This window comes from Pelodiscus sinensis, chromosome 27 (assembly GCF_052426305.1).
Source record: "Pelodiscus sinensis isolate ZL-2025 chromosome 27, ASM5242630v1, whole genome shotgun sequence".
NCBI lineage: Eukaryota > Metazoa > Chordata > Testudines > Trionychidae > Pelodiscus > Pelodiscus sinensis.
In genome coordinates this window covers 1,329,166-1,348,781 of record NC_143078.1, presented here as the reverse complement: position 1 = coordinate 1,348,781, position 19,616 = coordinate 1,329,166, and the positions used below count along the sequence as shown (strand labels likewise).

The window sequence follows — 19,616 nt, the reverse complement described above, 5'->3', positions numbered from 1 at the left end:
CTTTAAAGACTAACAAGTTGGTTTATTAGGTGATGAGCTTTCGTGGGCCAGACCCACTTCCTCAGATCAAATAGTGGAAGAAAATAGTCACAACCATATATACCAAAGGATACAATTTAAAAAATGAACACATATGAAAAGGACAAATCAAATTTCACAACAGAAGGAGGATGCGGGGGGGGCGGGGGGGGGGGAGGTAAATGTCTGTGAGCTAATGGTATTAGAGGTGATAATTGGGGAAGCTATCTTTGTAATGGGTAAGATAGCTAGGGTCTTTGGTGAGACCCACGCGTAGAGTGTCAAATTTTAGCATGAATGACAGTTCAGAGGATTCCCTTTTAAGTGCAGATTTAAAAGGCTTCTGAAGCAGGATGCAGGTAATTAAGTCGTTGAGACAGTGTCCTTTCTGGTTGAAATGGCAAGAAACTGTTTTTTCTTTGTGATCCTGTCTAATATCTGTTTTGTGGGCATTGATCCTTTGGCGAAGTGTCTGAGACGTTTGTCCAATGTACAAAGCAGACGGACACTTTCGGCACATGATAGCATAAATTATATTTCTGGATGCGCAGGGATATGTGTTCTTGATCTTATAACTCACTTGGTTAGGTCCAATAATGGTATCAGCAGAGTGAATATGTGGACAAAGCTTGCAACGGGGTTTGTTGCAAGGGAAGATACCAGGGTTGGTATTAGTGTGATATGTCCTGTGGTTGTTGGTAAGAATCATCTTGAGGTTAGGTACTAAGTACTTCACTATGAAAGAAAAATCAAATGCACAAATAGAAAATGGGGAATAACTGACAGGCCAATCAATGTACTGCTAACGAGGGCAAGTCAATGGGATACAGTTGTAAAAAGGGTGAATATCTGGGTGTAGAACAGGAATGTCATACTTAAGAAAAGGAGACAATCATCCCACTCTGCTCAGCACTGGTGAGGCCTCAACTGGCGTACTGTGTCCAGTTTTGGACTCTGTACCAGGACAGATGTGGCCAAATGTAAGAGAGTCCAGAGAAGAACAAAAGTGAAAAAAGTTTAGATGTGTGTTTAGTCTTGAGAAAATGAGGGTTCAAGTATGTTAAGGGTTATCACAGACTACTGTGATCACTTTTTCCAAGGTAGGAATTTTTCAGTTTAAGTCAGAAAAGGCTTCTTCCAAACATCTATAATAAAGAGCAAGTTTAAAAATGGGACTATAACACACAGATGTGCAAGTTAGGATAACCATAGTATTTCAGATGAATGAAAAGATCCCAGGAGATTTAACTCCAAGCGTAACATCACATTTGAGTGATATACCACTGAAAGCCCTGCGTTACTACAGAAAACTCCACATTCAAGTATGGAATGCAATTCTCAATAGGTGTTTGAAACAGCTTGTTTGTGAACAAAACTAATTTGTTTTGGTCTTAACTGTACCTCAAGCTGCTGTAAGAGTGATTTTCCCTTTTTATTGATTTCATTGATGAGGGTGAAAATAGCTACTTTGATTTCCTGTTCGACTCGTTTGTTAGTTTCATTTACTTCTTTTATCCTAAAAAAAAAAAAAAAAGAGAGAGAAATGTATTATCAGGCCAGTCACTTCCTACTATGCTTCCAAATACTATACAGCCATTTTCCGCCCCCTTAAAAGGTACAGCAGCAACTTCTGTATTTTTAAAGTTATTTGAGAAATGCAGAATTGTGTGGCTTATTTAGTTTCAAACACATAAAAAGTTGCTAACCCAATGCTGAAGATAAGCCACCTAGAATTATTGGTACATAAAGGAGAAAGTTTACAGAGTCTCATTTGATAACTTGTTTGATTTTTCTGTTCATCTTTTTAACACGGCACTTCCATGTTTTGCCTGAATTAGCGTGAAATATAAATTCTCTGTTCTTCTAATTTCTTATTTTATTGTCTCCAGTCTTTTCTGATCTGTAAGGTGTGTGTCAAATTATATGGCCAGTACGTCTGTCATCCGGAGCTCTCACTCAGAGACCAGAGCAGCTGAGGTTATTTTACTCTATTGTAAATCATAACACCTTTAATAGTACAAGCAGTTGCATAAAAGGTGATCTGCTTTAACATTATGTAGTTGTAACAGTGTCCGATGCACAAGAAAAAGTATAAAGCATTCCAACTATAAATCCAGTATAAATGACATAGGGAAGCAATGAGAATTTATACATATTCTAATTAGGAGCCTACAAAAGTATGAACAATACCTTTTATTAAACTGCACAATGCACATCCATACCTGAATATTATTTGTAGGTACTTACCTATTCTGGACTTGAGTAGCTGCAAAATTAACATAATTCTTCTTTTCAAGAAGTTTGGCCAAAAGATTCTCTATTGCACCCTTCTGATTCTGAAAAGCTTCTTCCAAAAACTGATACCTTTCCAAGTCATAAAACAGAATACCAATTACTGTGGAGTACTGCATGGAAACTAAAGCTTCTCAGTATGGATTGAAATCTACATTTGATAGCAAGTTTGACAAATTATGGTCAAATTACTGGTAAGTAGTGATTTAAACCAATACCCCTCATGAGTGATAATGGCAAAATAAAGTTCCCAAAGAAAGAGACTCCTCTGAAGTAACTTACGTGCTATTAAAAAAATTCCCTGAACATCAGGAGAAGATGAGAAGTATTACTGTTCACAAGATAATAAACTACAGGATATTGTAAAGGGGGCACAATAAAATTCACAACAATTTTGTGTGTCAATATTTTAAAAACTCCTTAAAAAGTCTATTATGTGGGAAATAAATGTATTTTCTTTTGTTATCAAGAAAACATTTTCTAGCATTTTAATTATCTGATTCTTCTGGATCTTTTAACTTCACAGCTCTCCACGCACCAAATCTCTGAATTAACAGACAGCACTTCTAAAGCACGGTCACTCAGTATTATCTGAAAAGAGTACAAACAGCTAGAGTATCAAAAGATGAAACTAGGGATGCTTTGCTACTCAGTGTGGAGCATGGCAAGACAAGATACACAACACAAAAGGCAGATAATAATTTCAGGCTAACAGAGAATTTAAGAAATACTTGCAAGATTTTGTAATCTATTCCAGTCAGGTGTCCAGGCTACTAAGGTATCTTCCTCCCCACACACCATGATTCTGCTTCAAGGCACTCTCTACAGAGACCACATCTACACTACAAGCATTGGTTCATGCAAGTTACTTCAGAGCACCTCCCACCAAATCTGTGTATCATTTGTGTGTGCGCTACATGTACTCAGCAGGAGTGCTTATGCTGACATTGTAATGTTTTGTGGAAGAGCAAGGACTTGTGTCCAGAGATCTCTGGGAGCTAGCGGTCAAGTTCCCAGCGTGCAACTTTCTCCACCCTTACACTTAGCCCATGATTTTTGCACCTTGTAAAAAATCCCATGAACTCACAGGACACTTTTTGGTGTTTGCAGTCTGACAGAAGCATGGGAGCCACAGAGCTCTGAGCTAGCTTAATGAATGCTGCCAATAGGATGCACAATTCTCCTTTATTTACAGACCATAAGGAAGTGCTGCATCATCCAGGACATGAGGATTTCTTTAAGGACAACTTGAGGAACACAGTGAGAAAACAATTCAAGGTTATTTATGGCTTTCAGGGAGCAGCTGCATCTTGTTTGGACTTGAGAAAATGAGCCCAGACTGGCAGGATTGCATCTTAATGCAGATCTGGGATGACACGCAGTAGCGGCATAACTTTTGGCTGAGAAAAGGGACATTCCGAGATTTTTGCACCAGACTTGCCCCAGTCCTCCAGGACAGAAAGACCCAAACAACAACATTGACAGTGAAGATGGGAGTAGTAATCTACATTGGAAACCTGCAGCGCTGCACTGCTACTGGTCAGTGGGAAATCCCACAGTGGGGCCACTTCATACAACTGTGCAGGGCCATTAATAGTATTCTGTTAGGCAAGCCTGATTCTTGGTAATATGCAGACACAGCGGGTGGATTGGCAGCAAGGGGGTGACAGTTAGAATCTCCCTATTTTGGTACCAGACCTCCTTGCCACTAGGTATATCCACAGAAAGGGTAACTGTTCTACAGTCCTGCAAGTGTGGATGGGTGATCAGAGATGCTTCACTGATTTCAGTGTGGGCTGGTCAGGTAAGGTACAAAGCTGTAACGATAAACTTTCTTTTCCAATCAACAGATTAACACTGGCAATACTGAAATGGGACCCAGCTGCCCAAACACCAAGAAAAGATTCAACTGCTGGCACAAGAGGTACAGAACAACAGTGGGATGTGCTGACAGATTCTACAGGACATTTGACTTGTTTTTGCTCCCTAGATTGGATCTCCGTGAGAAAGATATCCCAGTGGTGATAGTGTTGCTTGTGTCCTGCATAACACCTATGAGGCAAAGGGGCAAACAGTCTGGGAGCTGCTAAGTACTAGCACTTACTGTACACTGATAAATATGATTGTTTTCCTGAAGCTATTATGTGGTACTTGGTGTGTTTTGATAAGTGCTGTGCATCCTGCAATATTTGTTGTGAATAAAAACTTTGAGTCTCCAAAAAGAGAACTTTTATTGAGTAGAAAACAGTGCAGAAAATCAATATGCAACACCTCCCTAAAAAGCAGAACCAGGTGTTATACAAGTTTTTAACTAAACAGAGTGAAAATTAAAAATTATAAAAGTAGTAAACAAATGTATCCCATTGTGGCTACATGCATACCAGCCGCGGTCTTCACAGGTCAGTGTATGTGGAGCTGTGCTTTTCCTTGCTATCCCCTGGCGTGGAGTGGTGAGGTAACGATGGGCCCTGTGGCATCTTTAGGAATGTGGGAAGTAGTGACCATGGAGCTCTCCAGGGACTGCAGAAGATGGAGAGTCTGGTCTTTTTGGACAGAGATCAACCAGAATCTGCAGCTTTTGGGTTTGCTAAGGGCCATTGGGTATTGTCTACACAGCAATTAAACCACCATGGCTGAATGTCTGTATAGCAATTAAAATCAACAGGCCAGCCAGGGGTGTTTAATTGTAGTGTCAACACACCCATTGTGTTGTACTGCTGAGACTCCTAGGCCTATCCCCCTGTCTCTCTCCAGGCTCTTAGTCATACTGCTCCAAGCCCTTTGTTCACACCAATGCAGCACTGGTCAGAAGGGTACTTGCAGAGTGTATCACGCCTTGAGGTTAGGTGTTCTGGAGGGGGTCACACCTCCACGCCACAAATGGCAGCAGCTACAGATAAAAACAGATGTATTATTGGATTTACAGTCACAAGGGGAAGGAAGAGAAGTTAAGCACTTTTAATATGACATTGAATGACACTTGGGCTTTGGAGTGCCTTTCCAGCCCCAGTCATTGTGAATATGGCCAGCGAGAGGAGAGGATTTCCTGTTGCTTGCATGAACCTCTAAAACTTCAATCTCTATTCCATGGATACAAACACAGGACAACAGCACTGAGTATTGGCACTACTTCCCAAAGGCAATGGTGATTTTAGCGAATCTCTCATCGCTGAGGGGCAGAATGGCACAGACACAGTTGCTACCAGTGTCCCAAAGCCATCTGAGCTCACTTGCTACTAGTCTGTTTAATCTGTTGACTGTGACTCGCCCCATTGCAGTCATCACAGATAACATGGGAAAGCATCCTAGCATGGAGGAAGGCAGGCATCACTAGAAAGCTTCAGAAGAGGCGTGCAGACCCTTTCCATGGACGTTCTAACAAGGTATCTCAAGAGAATCTAAAGGACATCCCTGTGTAAAGTGTTCTACATACGCCAGCTAGCCCAATGGGGGAATGAAAATCACCTGTCAAATCTACTCTTCTCATACAAGCAAACAATGAAAAGTTGATGCCTGTGTCTTGTTAACTTAGTGGTTGGCCGTAAGGTGGAACCAACACTTTTCAGGCTTCAGGGTCCTTACACACATTCGTACACACTTACCCAAGTCCACTTGCTTTTCACCAGGCTCTTCTGCACTTGACAGCAAGACTAACAGTCTCAAGCAGGTTCGGCTGCAAGACATGACGGGAGCCCCACGTCGCCTCTTCCTTCTACTCCTTGCTGTTCATGGTGGGGTCTCTGTGTCAGGCTCCTCCAATGTATCTGCAGTGATTGGCAGCTGCTGGTGAGGTCTCTGCCAAGTAGGACAGGCAGTTGGTTGTGCAAGTGGCAGGTCTGCGACAGCTTCAGATCTATTGTTGCATTCCCTGGCCTTGTGGTATTCCTGAAGTTCTTTCACTTGCACCTGGCTGCAGATTACTGTTGCACCTCTTTGCACAGTCTGTTTGTAGATGTCCACGTTTCTAGGGTTAGTCCACAGCTGTTCTTGCACAGCCTCTTCTCCCCCACAGGACCAGGAGAGCTTCTAGCACCAGTCTGCACAGAGCTGGCATGGTCAGTTGGGAAGCTGCACACAATGGTGAACTAGGTGTGCTCACCAAGTGAGGCAACCAGGAAAAGGTATTTCAGCACTACCGAGGCTAACTTAAAGGTCTCCCAGCCGCTGTGATGCTTGGGCAGTGGAGTTTAATCTTGTGACAACTACACTCACTGTCACGGAGAACAGATAGGGCCAATACAGATCACACAGTGACTACACTCAGACTATACGTCTATACCAGTGGCCTCCAAACATTTTAAGCCCAAGATCACTTTAAATGTCAGGGCAACCCAGGATGTATCCCACCCCTTCCCACTCCATTCCCCCCCCCCCCACCACTTGCTCTCCCCCACCCTCACTCACTTTCACTGGGCTGGGAAGCGGGTGTGGGCTTTGGACCAGGACCAATGGATTTGGGTGCCAGAAGCGGTGAGAAGCACAAGCTCTGTGAAGGAAGCTGGGTGCAGGAGGGGACTCGACTGGGGCAGTGTTGGGTTCAGGTGGGGACATGGGGTATTGAGCAAGCTCCCAGGCCAAGGAGAAAACCCCCGCATGCTTGTGAAAAGCAGGGCTTTGCATTTCCCCGCTCAGCACCCCAGCATGCAGGACAGCTGCTTCCCAGGCAGGAGGCCCAAGGGAAAAGCCCATGTGGATGTGTGGTCTGGGCTCTTGCCTAACTCCATCTGCAGGAGGCAGTACCTTCTCCTCAATGCTCAGAGGCACCAGCCCCAACACCGCATGGCAGCCGGTTAGCAGATTTGTTATAATCCCCTCCCCACCCTGAACCTCCCTGCTGAGGACACTGGGGCAATCCGTGCAAGCAGCCTTGCCTCTCCTCCCCTCCCCTCCTGAGGCTGTGGGGGGTTATACTCCAAGAAATAGCTTCTTGCTGGCTAGATCCTCCACTTGCCACAGCAGCTGGACCAACTCTCTCCTCAGATCCCCATTTAGCCCCCCAAGCACCAGCAGGCTTCCTGAACAAGTTCACAGGGTAGCGAAAGGGGCGGAGGCAGCAGTCAGGGGTGGGAGCAGCAGCAGGAGGTAGTGAATTGAGGATGGGGACAGCAAAGTGGGAGGAAGCAAGAGCAAAAGGGTAACTGGCAGGGATGGAGGCAGCAGCAGCAGGAAGGATGAAAATAAGAAGGGTCCCAAGAGAAGGGGATAGGAGTAGCAAAAACGGAGAGATAAGGAGGCAGCAGGAGATAGAGGAGACAAGAGCATGGGCAAGGGCCAACAGATAACCGGAAAGTCATGGGGCAGGTGGAGAAGGCACTTCCAGCAAATGACAACACTGTCAAGGACAGGGCTACTCAACACGTGGCCCGTTTATTTGCGGCCCTCGGGGTGGTTGGGGTTGATGCGGGGGCTCAACACGTGGCCTGCAGGCAGGATCCTTTGAACATGGCCTCTGCTGGGAACATGCTGCACAGCGGTGAGGCCTCTCCCAGGTGGAGTGAGCAATGAAAGATGCAAGTGGTCGGCCTGTCTGGAACTGATGGGTACAAGATGTCAGCATGTCTAGCCCCCAGGGAGGAGGTGCCGGGAGTGCACCAGAACATTGTGGGAAGTGCTTTGTAATCATGCTTGTCAGTGTGAAATAAGCGATCTGCATATATTTGCAGATCTATTTGCATGTACATGCAACCACATTTAAGTGGCAGCCCTCGGCATGTGCTGAGAGTATCATTGTGGCCTCCCGGGCTTCCAAAGTTGAGTAGCCCTGGTGTAGGAGATCAGCATGTCTTAGCACCCAATGGAGCTCAGCTGAGACCTGGCTCACTCTGCATGGTCACTGCAATGCCTTTCGCCCTGCTGGAGAAACGTGACCAGCTCTGACCCTACTTCATGATCACTAGAATCCGAGGGCTCTTCTCTTCTGGGGCTCCATGAAAGGAGAAGGGAAGTGGTTTCTTACACTAGAGGAGGTTAAAAGTACATCATGCCTGTTACCTACACCCCCTCTCCCCCCCTCGGAATAAGAAGCCCCAACATACACCACATTGCAAATAAGCCCAAGCCAATTCCACAGAGAAACCGGCTCTGCTGAAGCTTTGGACAGGAGGGGTAGGGCAAGATGGAGGGCAGGGACAGCGAAGGGAAGGCGGATTGTGGGACGTAGGAGACGAGGAGCATGGCTCCTAGGGAAGAGGAAGATGATGATGAAGAGCAGGCGAGTGGAGTGGGATCAGGTGGAACAGAGCAGTGTTTCTCAACCAGTGGTACGTGTACCATTAGGGGTTTGCAACAGAAGTCTGGGGAGGTACCTCAACACTAGTGAAATTTGGCAAAACATGTCCAGGATTTTGTCCTGCAAAGGGGATTGTGAAAGGGGTGGTGGCACATGCCTGTCAAATTGAATGTTCCGATCTGCGCACCCGGACGTTAACAGCTGCTCTGCGCACATGCCCTAGCACCTGCTGGGAAAAGTGTGTGGCTGCGGCAGCTCCGGTGAGACCCAGGGCAGTTCCAAGTTAGAGGGGCAGGCTTGGGCAGGGAGAGAAAAAAAAAAAATCACTTCCACAGCTGCCTCTCCTAGTTCATTTCCGCTCCAGCAGGGAGGGCAGCTGAACCTGGAGACACGCGTTACCCCCGCCAGCTGCTCAGTACAACGCATCCTCATCGTCCCTTCCCCGTGGCGCTGCGGAGGAGCTAAAAGGTGGCGAAGCAGCACAATAAGCTTTGCTCCAAAGGACCCCCCCACATCAGTGGCGTAGCAAGGGAGGGGGGACAGCTGCCCCCGGACACCACGCTGGGGGGCTCTGGGCTGGCAGTGCACAGTCCCATGCAGCAAGCCCAGAGCTGGCGGACCACTTGCTCCCTGCCGACAAGCCACTGGGGCAGGGCAGCGGGAATGGGCACTTCAAAGGTAGGGTTACCTTACGTATGATGCCTGGCTCTGGGGGAGGGGAGGGACACTGAATTAGAGCGGGAAATGCTGGCGGTGCTTGGCTCTGGGGGAGGGCACTGGGTTAGAGTGGCGAGCCTGGGGGTGTCTGGCTCTGAGGAAGGGGTGGGACGGGAGATCTACTGTCAGAGCCTCATTGATCACCATCAACTGGAACAGCTACTTGATGCCATTCCGGGAGATGTTTTTTACTGCATCCTTTTAACAGCCAGAGACAAACATGAGCCTCAACATAGGTCAATGCAGGGCTTCCTACCTCATCCTACCTCATAATAGGGAACAGGCCAGAGGATCACTTGCAAGTTCTATTGTGGCTTAGCTGTATATGAAGCCCAAGCTTATCAACAGCATTAGGAAACTTCACTAACAGAGCCCCTGAATATGCTTCTCATCTCCCTCACTAGTAGAGTTACACAACTCCTTGAGCGTCCATCACTAGAGTGTCCTGCAAAAGTAATTGCTCTGCTCAAAGAGCACCACTGAAAGGGTAAATGAGCCAGATCCGAGATCTAGAAGGGAAACTGATCTGTTCTAACCAACTCCCAGAAACGTCTCATCTAGTGTTTAAAATATTCAAACCCCATTTCTTGTTGCAACTGGTCTATATCTGTGCAGTAAACCACAGTAAATAGTGTGCTACTTAGACTAGTATATTTGTTCTTGTAATGGTAAAATACTACCCATTTTGAACTAACAATGAGCAGGTTTGAACAAGAGCATCATCCCACAAAATCTACACAATGTTATTTTCCCTATACAAGAAAAAGAATGTAATAAGTCCTGAAATACATACAGGGCATCCCCACTATAAGTTGCCCCGGGATACATCCATTCCACACTAAAGTCATTGATGCTCCTAGGAACTGATGCCTTATGAGTCCTCCCATTCCCTGCTCTTAAGCTGTGCAAAAAAAAACCCACTTTGCGCAAATGGAAGTCAGCGCAGGAACATATCTTGGACTTCTAGCGAGGACGGCTTGTAACATTCAAGGCCCACAGAAACTAAAAAACATAATTTAACGCTGAATATTTTTAATCTGTATGAATTTTCTGTCTTCAGGCAGAGTGATAAAAAGATTGGGACACTGTTAGCAAAAAAGAATTTTTACTGATTTTATTTACTGCTAAGCTTTTGGCACAACACTCCTGTGAGGTAATCTGCATTTTCCTCTAATTTCTCATCTTTGAGCAGGAAGTAGGGATCGGAAAGTGTAATCGTGTATGCAGTTAACCGATCAGCTTGGGCTCATCGGCACCCACTCCTATGGAGGCACCTTCTCCCGCCCCCATGTTGTACCCTTTAATGCTATCTTTCTCATACAGAGGCAGCAGCATGGAGTGGCAGGCAGAAGCCACCTGCTCCCCATGTGTATGTAACTGCTGACATTTCCAGCAGTAACAGGATTACTTGAATGCATTTTAACATCCCTAGTAGGAAGGAACCAAAAAACAATCTTGGCTTCTTACAGCAACATTTCACAAATTGGGTCCCAGCCTGGCCAATCAACTCCCTCTTCTTGATTCCTGCATGCCACCCAACACCTGTTCAGTGGTGTGAAGAAGGCACTGGGAGAAGTGGGGACAGATCACAGTCAAGAGTCGAGGTAGCAAGCAGGGAAGGGCCAGGAGTAAAGTGGGGGCAAGAAGAGGAGAGGCCCTGGGAGAGGGGTGGCATTTTCTAGCTGTTTTCATACACCGATTAAAAAAAGAATAGTCCCTTACATAAATATCTAGGTATCTCCCTAATAACACATAAGGACACATACATGTAAATGATACAGAAAAGTGACAACCAGCAGACAAGCGAAAGGACCTGGCTGGGGGGTGGGGACGCTGAAGCTCCCCCCCAGATACCTACAGGGACAGTGCTGGCTGTTCCCCTTTGTCAGGGTGCGAGGGGAAGTGCACAATATGTTGTGAAGCACTGGGCTGGGTTCCCTAGGGAGGGGGTGGAATCTCCATCCCTAGAGGTGTTTAAGTCCTGGCTTGCCAAAGCCCTGGCTGGGATGGTTGAGTTGAGGTTGGTCCTGCTTTGGGCAGGGGGCTGACTCAACCTCCTGAGGTCTCTTCCAGCCCTAGGATTCTATCGATCTTGCTGGGGAGCACAGGAGCAGACGAGCTGTACACTTGCTCTTGCCAACAACAGGGACAAGAAGGGGAAGAGCAAGCAGCTGTGGTATGAATCTGGAGGGGATGCTGTGTCAGGCCCCCTCTCTGCTGCCCTCCCCTGCTTACTCTCCTATACACACATCCAGCCCCTGCCTACAGCCCTCCACCCCTCCCCCAGATCCAAGCCATGCCAGTAAGTATGCTCATAGTTTATACATTTAAAAACAGAGCTTTTGCAAACATGTTTTTTTCTCTTCACACGTCAACAAACAGCAGCAGGGTTAGGGGGTCAATGGACAATTTTAAATCAAAACAGGGCTCCTTTGGCTGCTGACATGTGAGAACTGCTGTTCTAGAGCAACCCCAAAGACAAGTCTACTTCCAGTTCTCTGGAGTCTGAGCATTGTGCCTGTGGCTGTTCAACTGAGGACTCAACAGCCTCTCCTGTTTCAGGCGAGGGATAAGCAGATTAAAACCAGCTCCTGAGCTCACCTGGAATGAATGTGCTTAAATGTTTTACTGAGATCCATACAAGATTCCAAGTTCCATTTGAAAGCAGAGGCAGACATTTGTCCCTCTAATTTGCAGCAGCCCACAGAAGAGATTTTAAAATCAAAATTTCTATTTAGAGACACCCAAGAGCAGGTTATTAGTGAAGTCTTACGGAAGAGAATGCATTGTAGAACAAGAGGCGCGTATTTATGGATTGCCAATCAGTGTCAAGTGTACAACTGGTGGAAATGGAAGACAGGCTACCAAGTCAAAGCTCATTAACAAATCCTAGACATTAATATTCTTGGTAATTGTATTCTAAGGCTATTTACAATCAAACAGCATGGGCCAGGTATGCGTTTCAGTGGCTTATATCATGAAATTGTCAGTAATTGTTAGAACTGACATGTTCTCTATTAAGCTGCTTTAATGTTCCTTGAAGTTATTGACTGTGCTGAAAAGGTACTAAAAACATCCAGATCAGCTCTTTCAAACCAGTGTCCACAAACTGAAAGAGCAGCTTCACAGAGAAGAGCTGTCTGGAGACAGATTGCAGTAAGCAGTTCTGCAATGGTCTGCTAAAGCTCCCAACGTGCAGAGTTTTATTTCTGTAGCTGATTACTTGAAATATATATTTGCACATTAGAATCCTTACTACACCACTGCATAACTACTTACCAAAACTCCCAAACAGCATCATTCAAACCACTGCACAACCATAAGCCTTCAAAGACTTTATGCTCTTCAACAGCTCCTCCTCTCCAGTGCATCAGATAATTTCTTAAGACTAATACAAAAGGAGAGGAAAACGTACATTCTTTATAGGTTACCAACCTCACCATTTTAATTGAAATTAGATGGGTCAGATAAGCAACACACCAAGACAAGTGGATCAGACTTCAGCCCACTACATTAGGCAAGTACATTCATCCACGATGTGACCCTTACATATTGGTTTTATGTCATCTAGCCAAAAAGTCACAGTACGTATATTAAAACATGACCTTTCCAGAAAGTTACATCAACCACCATTTGCTACAAGAGACTCCATTCATTCAAAGCACCACTTGTTAAACCCAGAATCATGCCAGTCTTTGATGGTATTTTGTGTACACATTCAAATGGCAGCTCCAGCCAGTGGAAGACAAGTTTACACCCTCACCTCTATTGTCAATTCCCCTGAAGCCCTAACTAGCAGTCCTCTGAATCCACTCCTAGATGTTCCACATAGCTCAGCCAATCCACCACTCTCAGTTATGCCAGTCATAAGTAGGCAGGCAATCACTGTTAGAACACATCTAAGCAGAACTGTGTGATTGTGGTAAGTGCCACCACAGATGAAGATGAGACTAAAATGTTCATTTATACTTATTACTTAAGTCACCTGTAGAATTCAGGAGCTTAAAGGAGGCTTAGAGCATTCCCCTCAGCAAGAGCGCATTCAACAAACCAGTAAATATAGCACTATTTTAATGGCACAGATATCAGAGATTAATTTCACTTTGTGCTGCTCTCAGATAAGGCATTAAGACATTTTAATAATTGTACCTGTGTTCTTTGTGTTCCAGTAACTGACAGTCTCTGCATGTCAGTCTGTCACATGTTTCACAGAAAAGTTTTAACTGTTCTTGTTTGTGGACAGGACAGAAAACAGGACGTTGACCGGATGCTCCCACGGCCTCTGTTTTTAAAAACAAACCATTTTTGCATTTTAAAATAAAGTTTCAGACAGTTTGAAGAGCAAAATCTCTGCCATGCTGAGTAAGACTTAAGTCGAGCAAGGGCAATTATAAACCTATGGTAACGTAAAAATCCATACTAGAGTACTCATTGAAATATTTACAGAATCAGTTTATCAAGAAAGTTTCCAGGTGTGTTGTTTTAAGCGATGAACAGTTGGGGTTGCTTTCCTTTTCCTGCCTTAAATCTCAGATGAAGCCATACTGGTTGACTACTAAGCTGTGCGTTGTTTCACTCCACTCTATTGATGCCTCATTATCTGAAAGTTCAAACAATCCTCAGACTTTAGCATTGTTAAACACTCAGGGATCTCTTAAACCACTTCTTCAAAAACTTTGACAAAATAGCAATAAATCACATTGAATGGAAAACCTAATATCTAAGTAAATATCACCACTAAGGAATGTCATTTTAGTCAACATCTAGCCATTTGAGTTGCAGCTGGTCATATAATAGAAACTCTCACACAAGCAAATGAAGGATAAAAAGATGATAAATTCTTTCCCGGATTCCAAATGACCCCTTGAAGACACTTGTAGAAAAGCAGAGGAAGATGAAGCAGATAAGGATTAAAAAGAGAAGTAGTAAGTGGATGTTTTCCTGAATTGTCAAGTACTGTCTGAAGTTGTTACGAGATGCAAGTTACTGTAACAAAAGACAGCATCCATGAAAACAAAACTGCATCTTCCACTAAAATTTTTTTGAAGTGTTCAAGATTTATTTCTCATGGTCTAACAAATCATCATAAACCCATAATAGATAATTTCTTCCAAGTACATGAAGAGTTAGTAATTCCCTACAACTGATAACATCACCAAGAATCACTATCTAGTTTGTTTCTATGGAATGATTACTGCATTAAAAACAGTCCTAACTATAGAAGTGATATTTTCTACTACTCTACATTCACAGCAAAGTGCTGACGGGTAAAACTGGCTCTTCTGTCATCCTAACTGTCATGGTATTTGTACTGTGTGTTACATTAAGAATTAAGCCTTTAAAGTAGCTCTGCTCTGGTGGCTTTACCTGGACACTGTCACTTAGAGAGATTCAGAAGTTTGAAAATGTACCATGTGAAATCTTACGCATTAGTAAATGATGTCAAATTTAGGGTAGAATTCAAAAAGTCTTCAAGAGTTTAATTTTGCTGCTAGAACTACAAGTTTTTCCACCAAACAAATTTTCATTGATATTAAGCATTATAAGTCTATAATAATACAGTTTTGGCACAGACCAGGAGTTCCTGAAAAGCCTTTCTAGTGGAACTACACAAGCGGGAGCCAAAACTGCAATCATAAGGATCCTAGTTCCATTCTCTCAACTTGTTCTGCTCTCAGTAGTGATGTCAAGTAACTTACTTAGACCAGCACACACAACAATACTGCTTTACTTTAAGAAGCTTTTATCCCTCACGTGAAAAGAAAAGCTTCCAAATGAACTAAAGGTAGTGCTTTTTTACATAGCCTGAAAACAGTTCGAAGAGGAGTGACTTGTCCCCATTTATTTCAGTGAGTTGTGAACCACAAAGCCTGACTGACAAGTTAAGGACCAAATTTCTAGATGTGCAATTTCACATGTGCCCTCAGTTGAAGTAGTGTCAGCAAACTAGTTATTTGCATGTGTAACTGGTGAAAGACACTAGGCTCGTGTGGCCCCTCGCACCCTGAGTGACACTGATGCAATAGTAACTTGGCACCCTATACGAGGGCCATATTCTATACTCAAACCTCCTGTGGGTTGTGTATGGTACAGCCGGACTTTAACCTTCGTAGCTCTGGTCCACAGACTAATAAATGGTGCTTTCCCATCCTTGCCCCCAGATGAGTTGACACCAGTTTTATACCTCCCCAACCCACCCTCCTTTTTAAACTACCAGCCTTGAAATCACATCCTAAGATCTAGAAATTTAGTTTGGCTCTGTTACTAGCAATAACTGAAACGCCATAATTAATTATACTTGAGGCAAAACAGAATTCAAAATTGTATTCACTCCCTCATATCTGCCCAATCAGTGTTAGTAAACAGTCACTAAGGTAGGGAGGTCTCAGTCACAATACACACACAATTCTGTTGATTAAAGTGATACACCCTATACAAGTTTAAGAAAACCAAAAAAAAAAAAAAAAAAAAATCCTAGAACTTAAAAAAAAATAGGACAATACTTCACAGACCCTTTTAACACTATTACCACCAAAACTAACCATTTTAATATGTACAAATTTATTCCACGCAAGGCTCACTGACTGTATGTTGGCTTGCCCCCATTTTTCTCTAAAACCTTCCAGAGACATCACAGGCTAAGGATACGTACATGCAATTCAGCCTCTCTCTCAGGTTATATGTGCACGTGTGCTTATCCACACCATGAACCTCCAAGTGTTTTTTATTCCTAGGCTACAGGTAGAATTGGGCAAATGATCAGCAAACTCACCAGAGGAGACATCCTCTTTCTTTCTGATCATATGATCTTTAGTGAATTTTACTCGCTGATGTGCTTCTATGCATGTCTTGCAAAGCCATTCCCCACATTCCACACAGAAGCCCACAGCACTAGCATTATCTTCACAACTGGTGCACACCTAAAAGCAGGAACAAGTCAACACAGTTACTTACAAAGATTCAATTTCCCTTGAGGTTTTTTGAACATAAAGCAAGTCCAGTAAAAGTATTCATACTTTATATGTTCTATCACATATACAGAAGATGAACATACTGCAATTTAGGTACTATTTGATATAAGAAAGTAGAAAACCGTACCTGTTCTGATTTCTCATCAGAGCTACTTGGTGCTTCCGATGTGTCCTTCACAAAGTAGTTATCGACCAGGTCTATCTGTCTACATTCCTGGCGACATATAGGGCACCTGATGACACCAACTACAAGACAAAATGTTTTGTGTTTTTTGGTTTCAAAAAACAAGTCAAATTTATGACAATGTGCTAGAAACGAACAGATTTAAAAGAAACACCATCACAGTAAACGTTCACAAAATGGTTAAGTGAAAACCAGACTAGGATTAGCAGTAGCGCCCTAACTAACTCGTACCCATGGGACAAACATTGTGAAGTTTCAGACAAAGTTTTGGAATGAAGGACCAAACACCATTAAAAAACATTCCTCTCGTCATGGGACCAAGCCCAACTGGCATGAATTATGGTGCCATTTTTCACAGACTCTCTCAACAAGATTCAAATATAGTAGGTCATCTAGTTTAAATCACTTGGTTTTGGCTTCACTGGTATTTCTTAGTAAGATTAAATACGTTACTCATTGCATCTCTTCCCTACACTTCAGGTCCTATACACAAACTTTAATTTCAAAGTAGCCTGAAGACCAAGAAACTGCATCCCTATAGTCTCCAATCTGAATTCTTGTCATATGGATACAATTATTTCACACTACAATAAGCATTTTAAATGCCTGCAATGTACTCCAGAATTGACAAGATGTGTGTCCCTTCCCCCACATTCCTCTCCCTTGAAAGAGCTATGCCATACAGTCATAAGCCTAGTGGAAAAGTCCCTGATTTAGATAAAGATTAATTGGAAAAGAAGAACTGGTTGCTCTATTAAAATTACATGAGGACAATGCAATTAACACAATTCAAGTTTATAAAAAGTAGATCCTGTCAGACAAAACTAATTTTTTTACTATATTATTTATTTTGGTTGATACAGGTAATCGTTCTGGTAATACACTTAGGCTTCTGTAAGGCATTTCTCTAGGTACCACACCACATTTTTACTTGATACTATATGACATTTTGATTAAAAAACTAAAATGATACAAACATCAACAGACCACAGGTTAAACGGCTGACTAGTCTCAATAGGTATTTCTAAATGGGGAATCCTCAAGAGAGTGCATGTCAGGGAGGGGAGAGGAAAGAGGGAGTTGCAGGGATCTGCTCTTGGCCCTATGTTATTTAACAATTTTATCAAATGATCTGGAAGAAAATATAAAATCAGCACAGAAAGTCTGCCAAGGTCAAAAATTTTAGGGATTTGTGAATAATGAAGGGGACAGGTCACTAATTCAGATCAACCTGGATCACTGGGTAAACAGGGTGCAAGCAATGTGTTTAATACACCTAACGTAAAGGGAAGCAGCTAGAAACAAAGAATGTAGGCCTGAATGTTAGACACTAACTCTTGGCCATCAGCTGAACATAAGCTCCCAGCATGACACTGTGGTTAAAAAAAATGCAGTATGATCCTGTGATGCATAAACAGAGGAACCTCAAATAGGAGTAGAGAGTTTACTTTACCTCTGTATTTGGCAGTGAAATACAGCGAGCGTCCACATATTAAAAAGGATATTGATAAATTGGAGATTGTTCAAAAAGAGACACACGTGATTAAAAGATCAGAAAATATACCTACTAGTTAGAGTTAGAGAAGGTTAATGGTGGGCTGCCTTGAGTACAGTCTATAAGTATGTACATAGGAAATGTTTTTAATATTTGGCTTTTTCTTCTAGCAGAGAAAGGTAGAAGACTGATGACTGGAAGCTGAAGTCAGACAAGTTTAGACTGGCACTGAGTGGATAGTAACCACTGGAACAATTTATCAAGATTGAAAGCTTTCTAAAAGTTATGCTCTAGGACTTATTTTGGGAAAGTTCTCAACAGTCCACTTCTACAGAAGATCAGACTAGGTGATCACAATATGTTGTCCCCTTTTCTGGCCTTAGAATCTATGAATTTACTTTCTTATAGCTACCTTTTCAGGGAGTAGCTTGCAGGTTAATAAAAGATTAAAAGTTGGTCTCCTCAGAATACCTGAAGTACACGTGGAACTGCACAAATCATCTCTGACAACAAGATCTCACATCAACCCTTTGCAATATGTTGTAAGGGTTAGATCAGCAGAAATAAAGAATGGTTTCATATTGCCTAGATATAGATGTGTTTACTTGTATCAGAGACAGCGCAAGAGGGGAGGGAGCAAGAGCTGGTGCTAGGGGCAGTCAGCTTAAAAACCAGTTCCACCAGCACAGTCTTAAAGGCGCGGGGGGCAGGGAAAGCAGAGGTGCAGCGGTCCCAGAGCCCGTGCGAGCTGGGACTGCTTGGTCTTGACTCGTGTCAACTCCAGGAGCTACCCCTGCCACAGCTCTGCAGTTTAAATGTAGTAGGAGCCACGCTGCCTGCACACCCCACTCCTACTACATTACAACTGCACAGCCACAGGAGGGGTTGCGAACACCTCCCTTTACTAATTATGTAGTTGATACAAATTGTATCGACTACACGATTAGCCAATTACCCGCTTCTTAACATCCTTAGTTCCTACTGTGAAAATTAATGGAGGGGGAGTAAACAAGCATCAAATGTTTCTAGACTATTCAGCCACCTAAAAATATGTAATCTTGCTTAGGGTGATACAAGAATCAAACAAAACAGCTGTTCAAGGATTTTTCACATAAAGAGACCAATACTTCTTGAAAGCACATGAAAAAATCTATTTTCATATTTTCAGGGGAACCTGCAGAAAGCTAGTCTTAAAAAGTGATAAAAGTCTTACCACCTATGAAAGAAGGTAGAAACAAGAAGTGACTATTTTAGATGACAAGGAGCTTGTAGAGCAAGCAAAGATGTAACTTCACATGAAGTGCCCACACCAAAGTAACTGGTATATAGGGTAGATCACAACTTTACTTGAAACACCGGATTTATTCCCATGATTATGTTTATTACAGCCAGAGTAAGAGAGCTCTCATGTATTCAGTGGATTAGAATCCTTCTAATATTTTTTTTTCTTCTCAGTCTGCACATTGAACATTGTTTTCGTCTCAGATTTCATTTTCAATGGTGGTTTCATATGTCCTGTGCAATATTATGCAAAATGCATCAGCCTGTATCCCACATTATTTCAGCCAGAACATGGTTCAGTAAATCTATGCATTATCTTAACTACTGAGACTCCCAAGTTCCATTCTCCCAACCATCACGGACACATTTTTTGCTTGAGAAAAATATGGAAATGGTGTTATTTTATAGGAAAGAAGCAATCAGGAGGAA

At 43.2% G+C, this 19,616-nt stretch overlaps 2 protein-coding genes across 4 annotated transcripts in view; one reads left to right on the top strand and one right to left on the bottom strand.

Annotated features, from left to right (window-relative positions):
- The window catches only part of LOC142820905 (uncharacterized), a 67,600-nt gene extending 62,508 nt beyond the window's left edge, over nucleotides 1-5,092 (top strand). Inside the window, exon 5 of one of the 3 annotated variants that reach the window (XR_012897906.2) lies at nucleotides 4,161-5,090. Coding sequence is in view for 1 of the 3 variants with exons in the window: in XM_089773570.1 (XP_089629696.1) it covers nucleotides 4,161-4,165 (5 nt within the window). In the remaining 2 variants the exon portion in view is untranslated. Of the gene's footprint in view, nucleotides 1-4,160 lie in introns of all 3 variants that reach the window. The other 2 variants (XR_012897904.2, XM_089773570.1) reach the window with 2 other exon arrangements.
- The window catches only part of TRIM33 (tripartite motif containing 33), a 65,227-nt gene that overhangs the window by 27,753 nt on the left and 17,858 nt on the right, over nucleotides 1-19,616 (bottom strand). Inside the window, 5 exon segments of the mRNA XM_006118832.3 lie at nucleotides 1,420-1,534; nucleotides 2,266-2,382; nucleotides 13,406-13,538; nucleotides 16,029-16,176; nucleotides 16,355-16,473. Coding sequence (XP_006118894.3) covers nucleotides 1,420-1,534; nucleotides 2,266-2,382; nucleotides 13,406-13,538; nucleotides 16,029-16,176; nucleotides 16,355-16,473 — 632 coding nt within the window.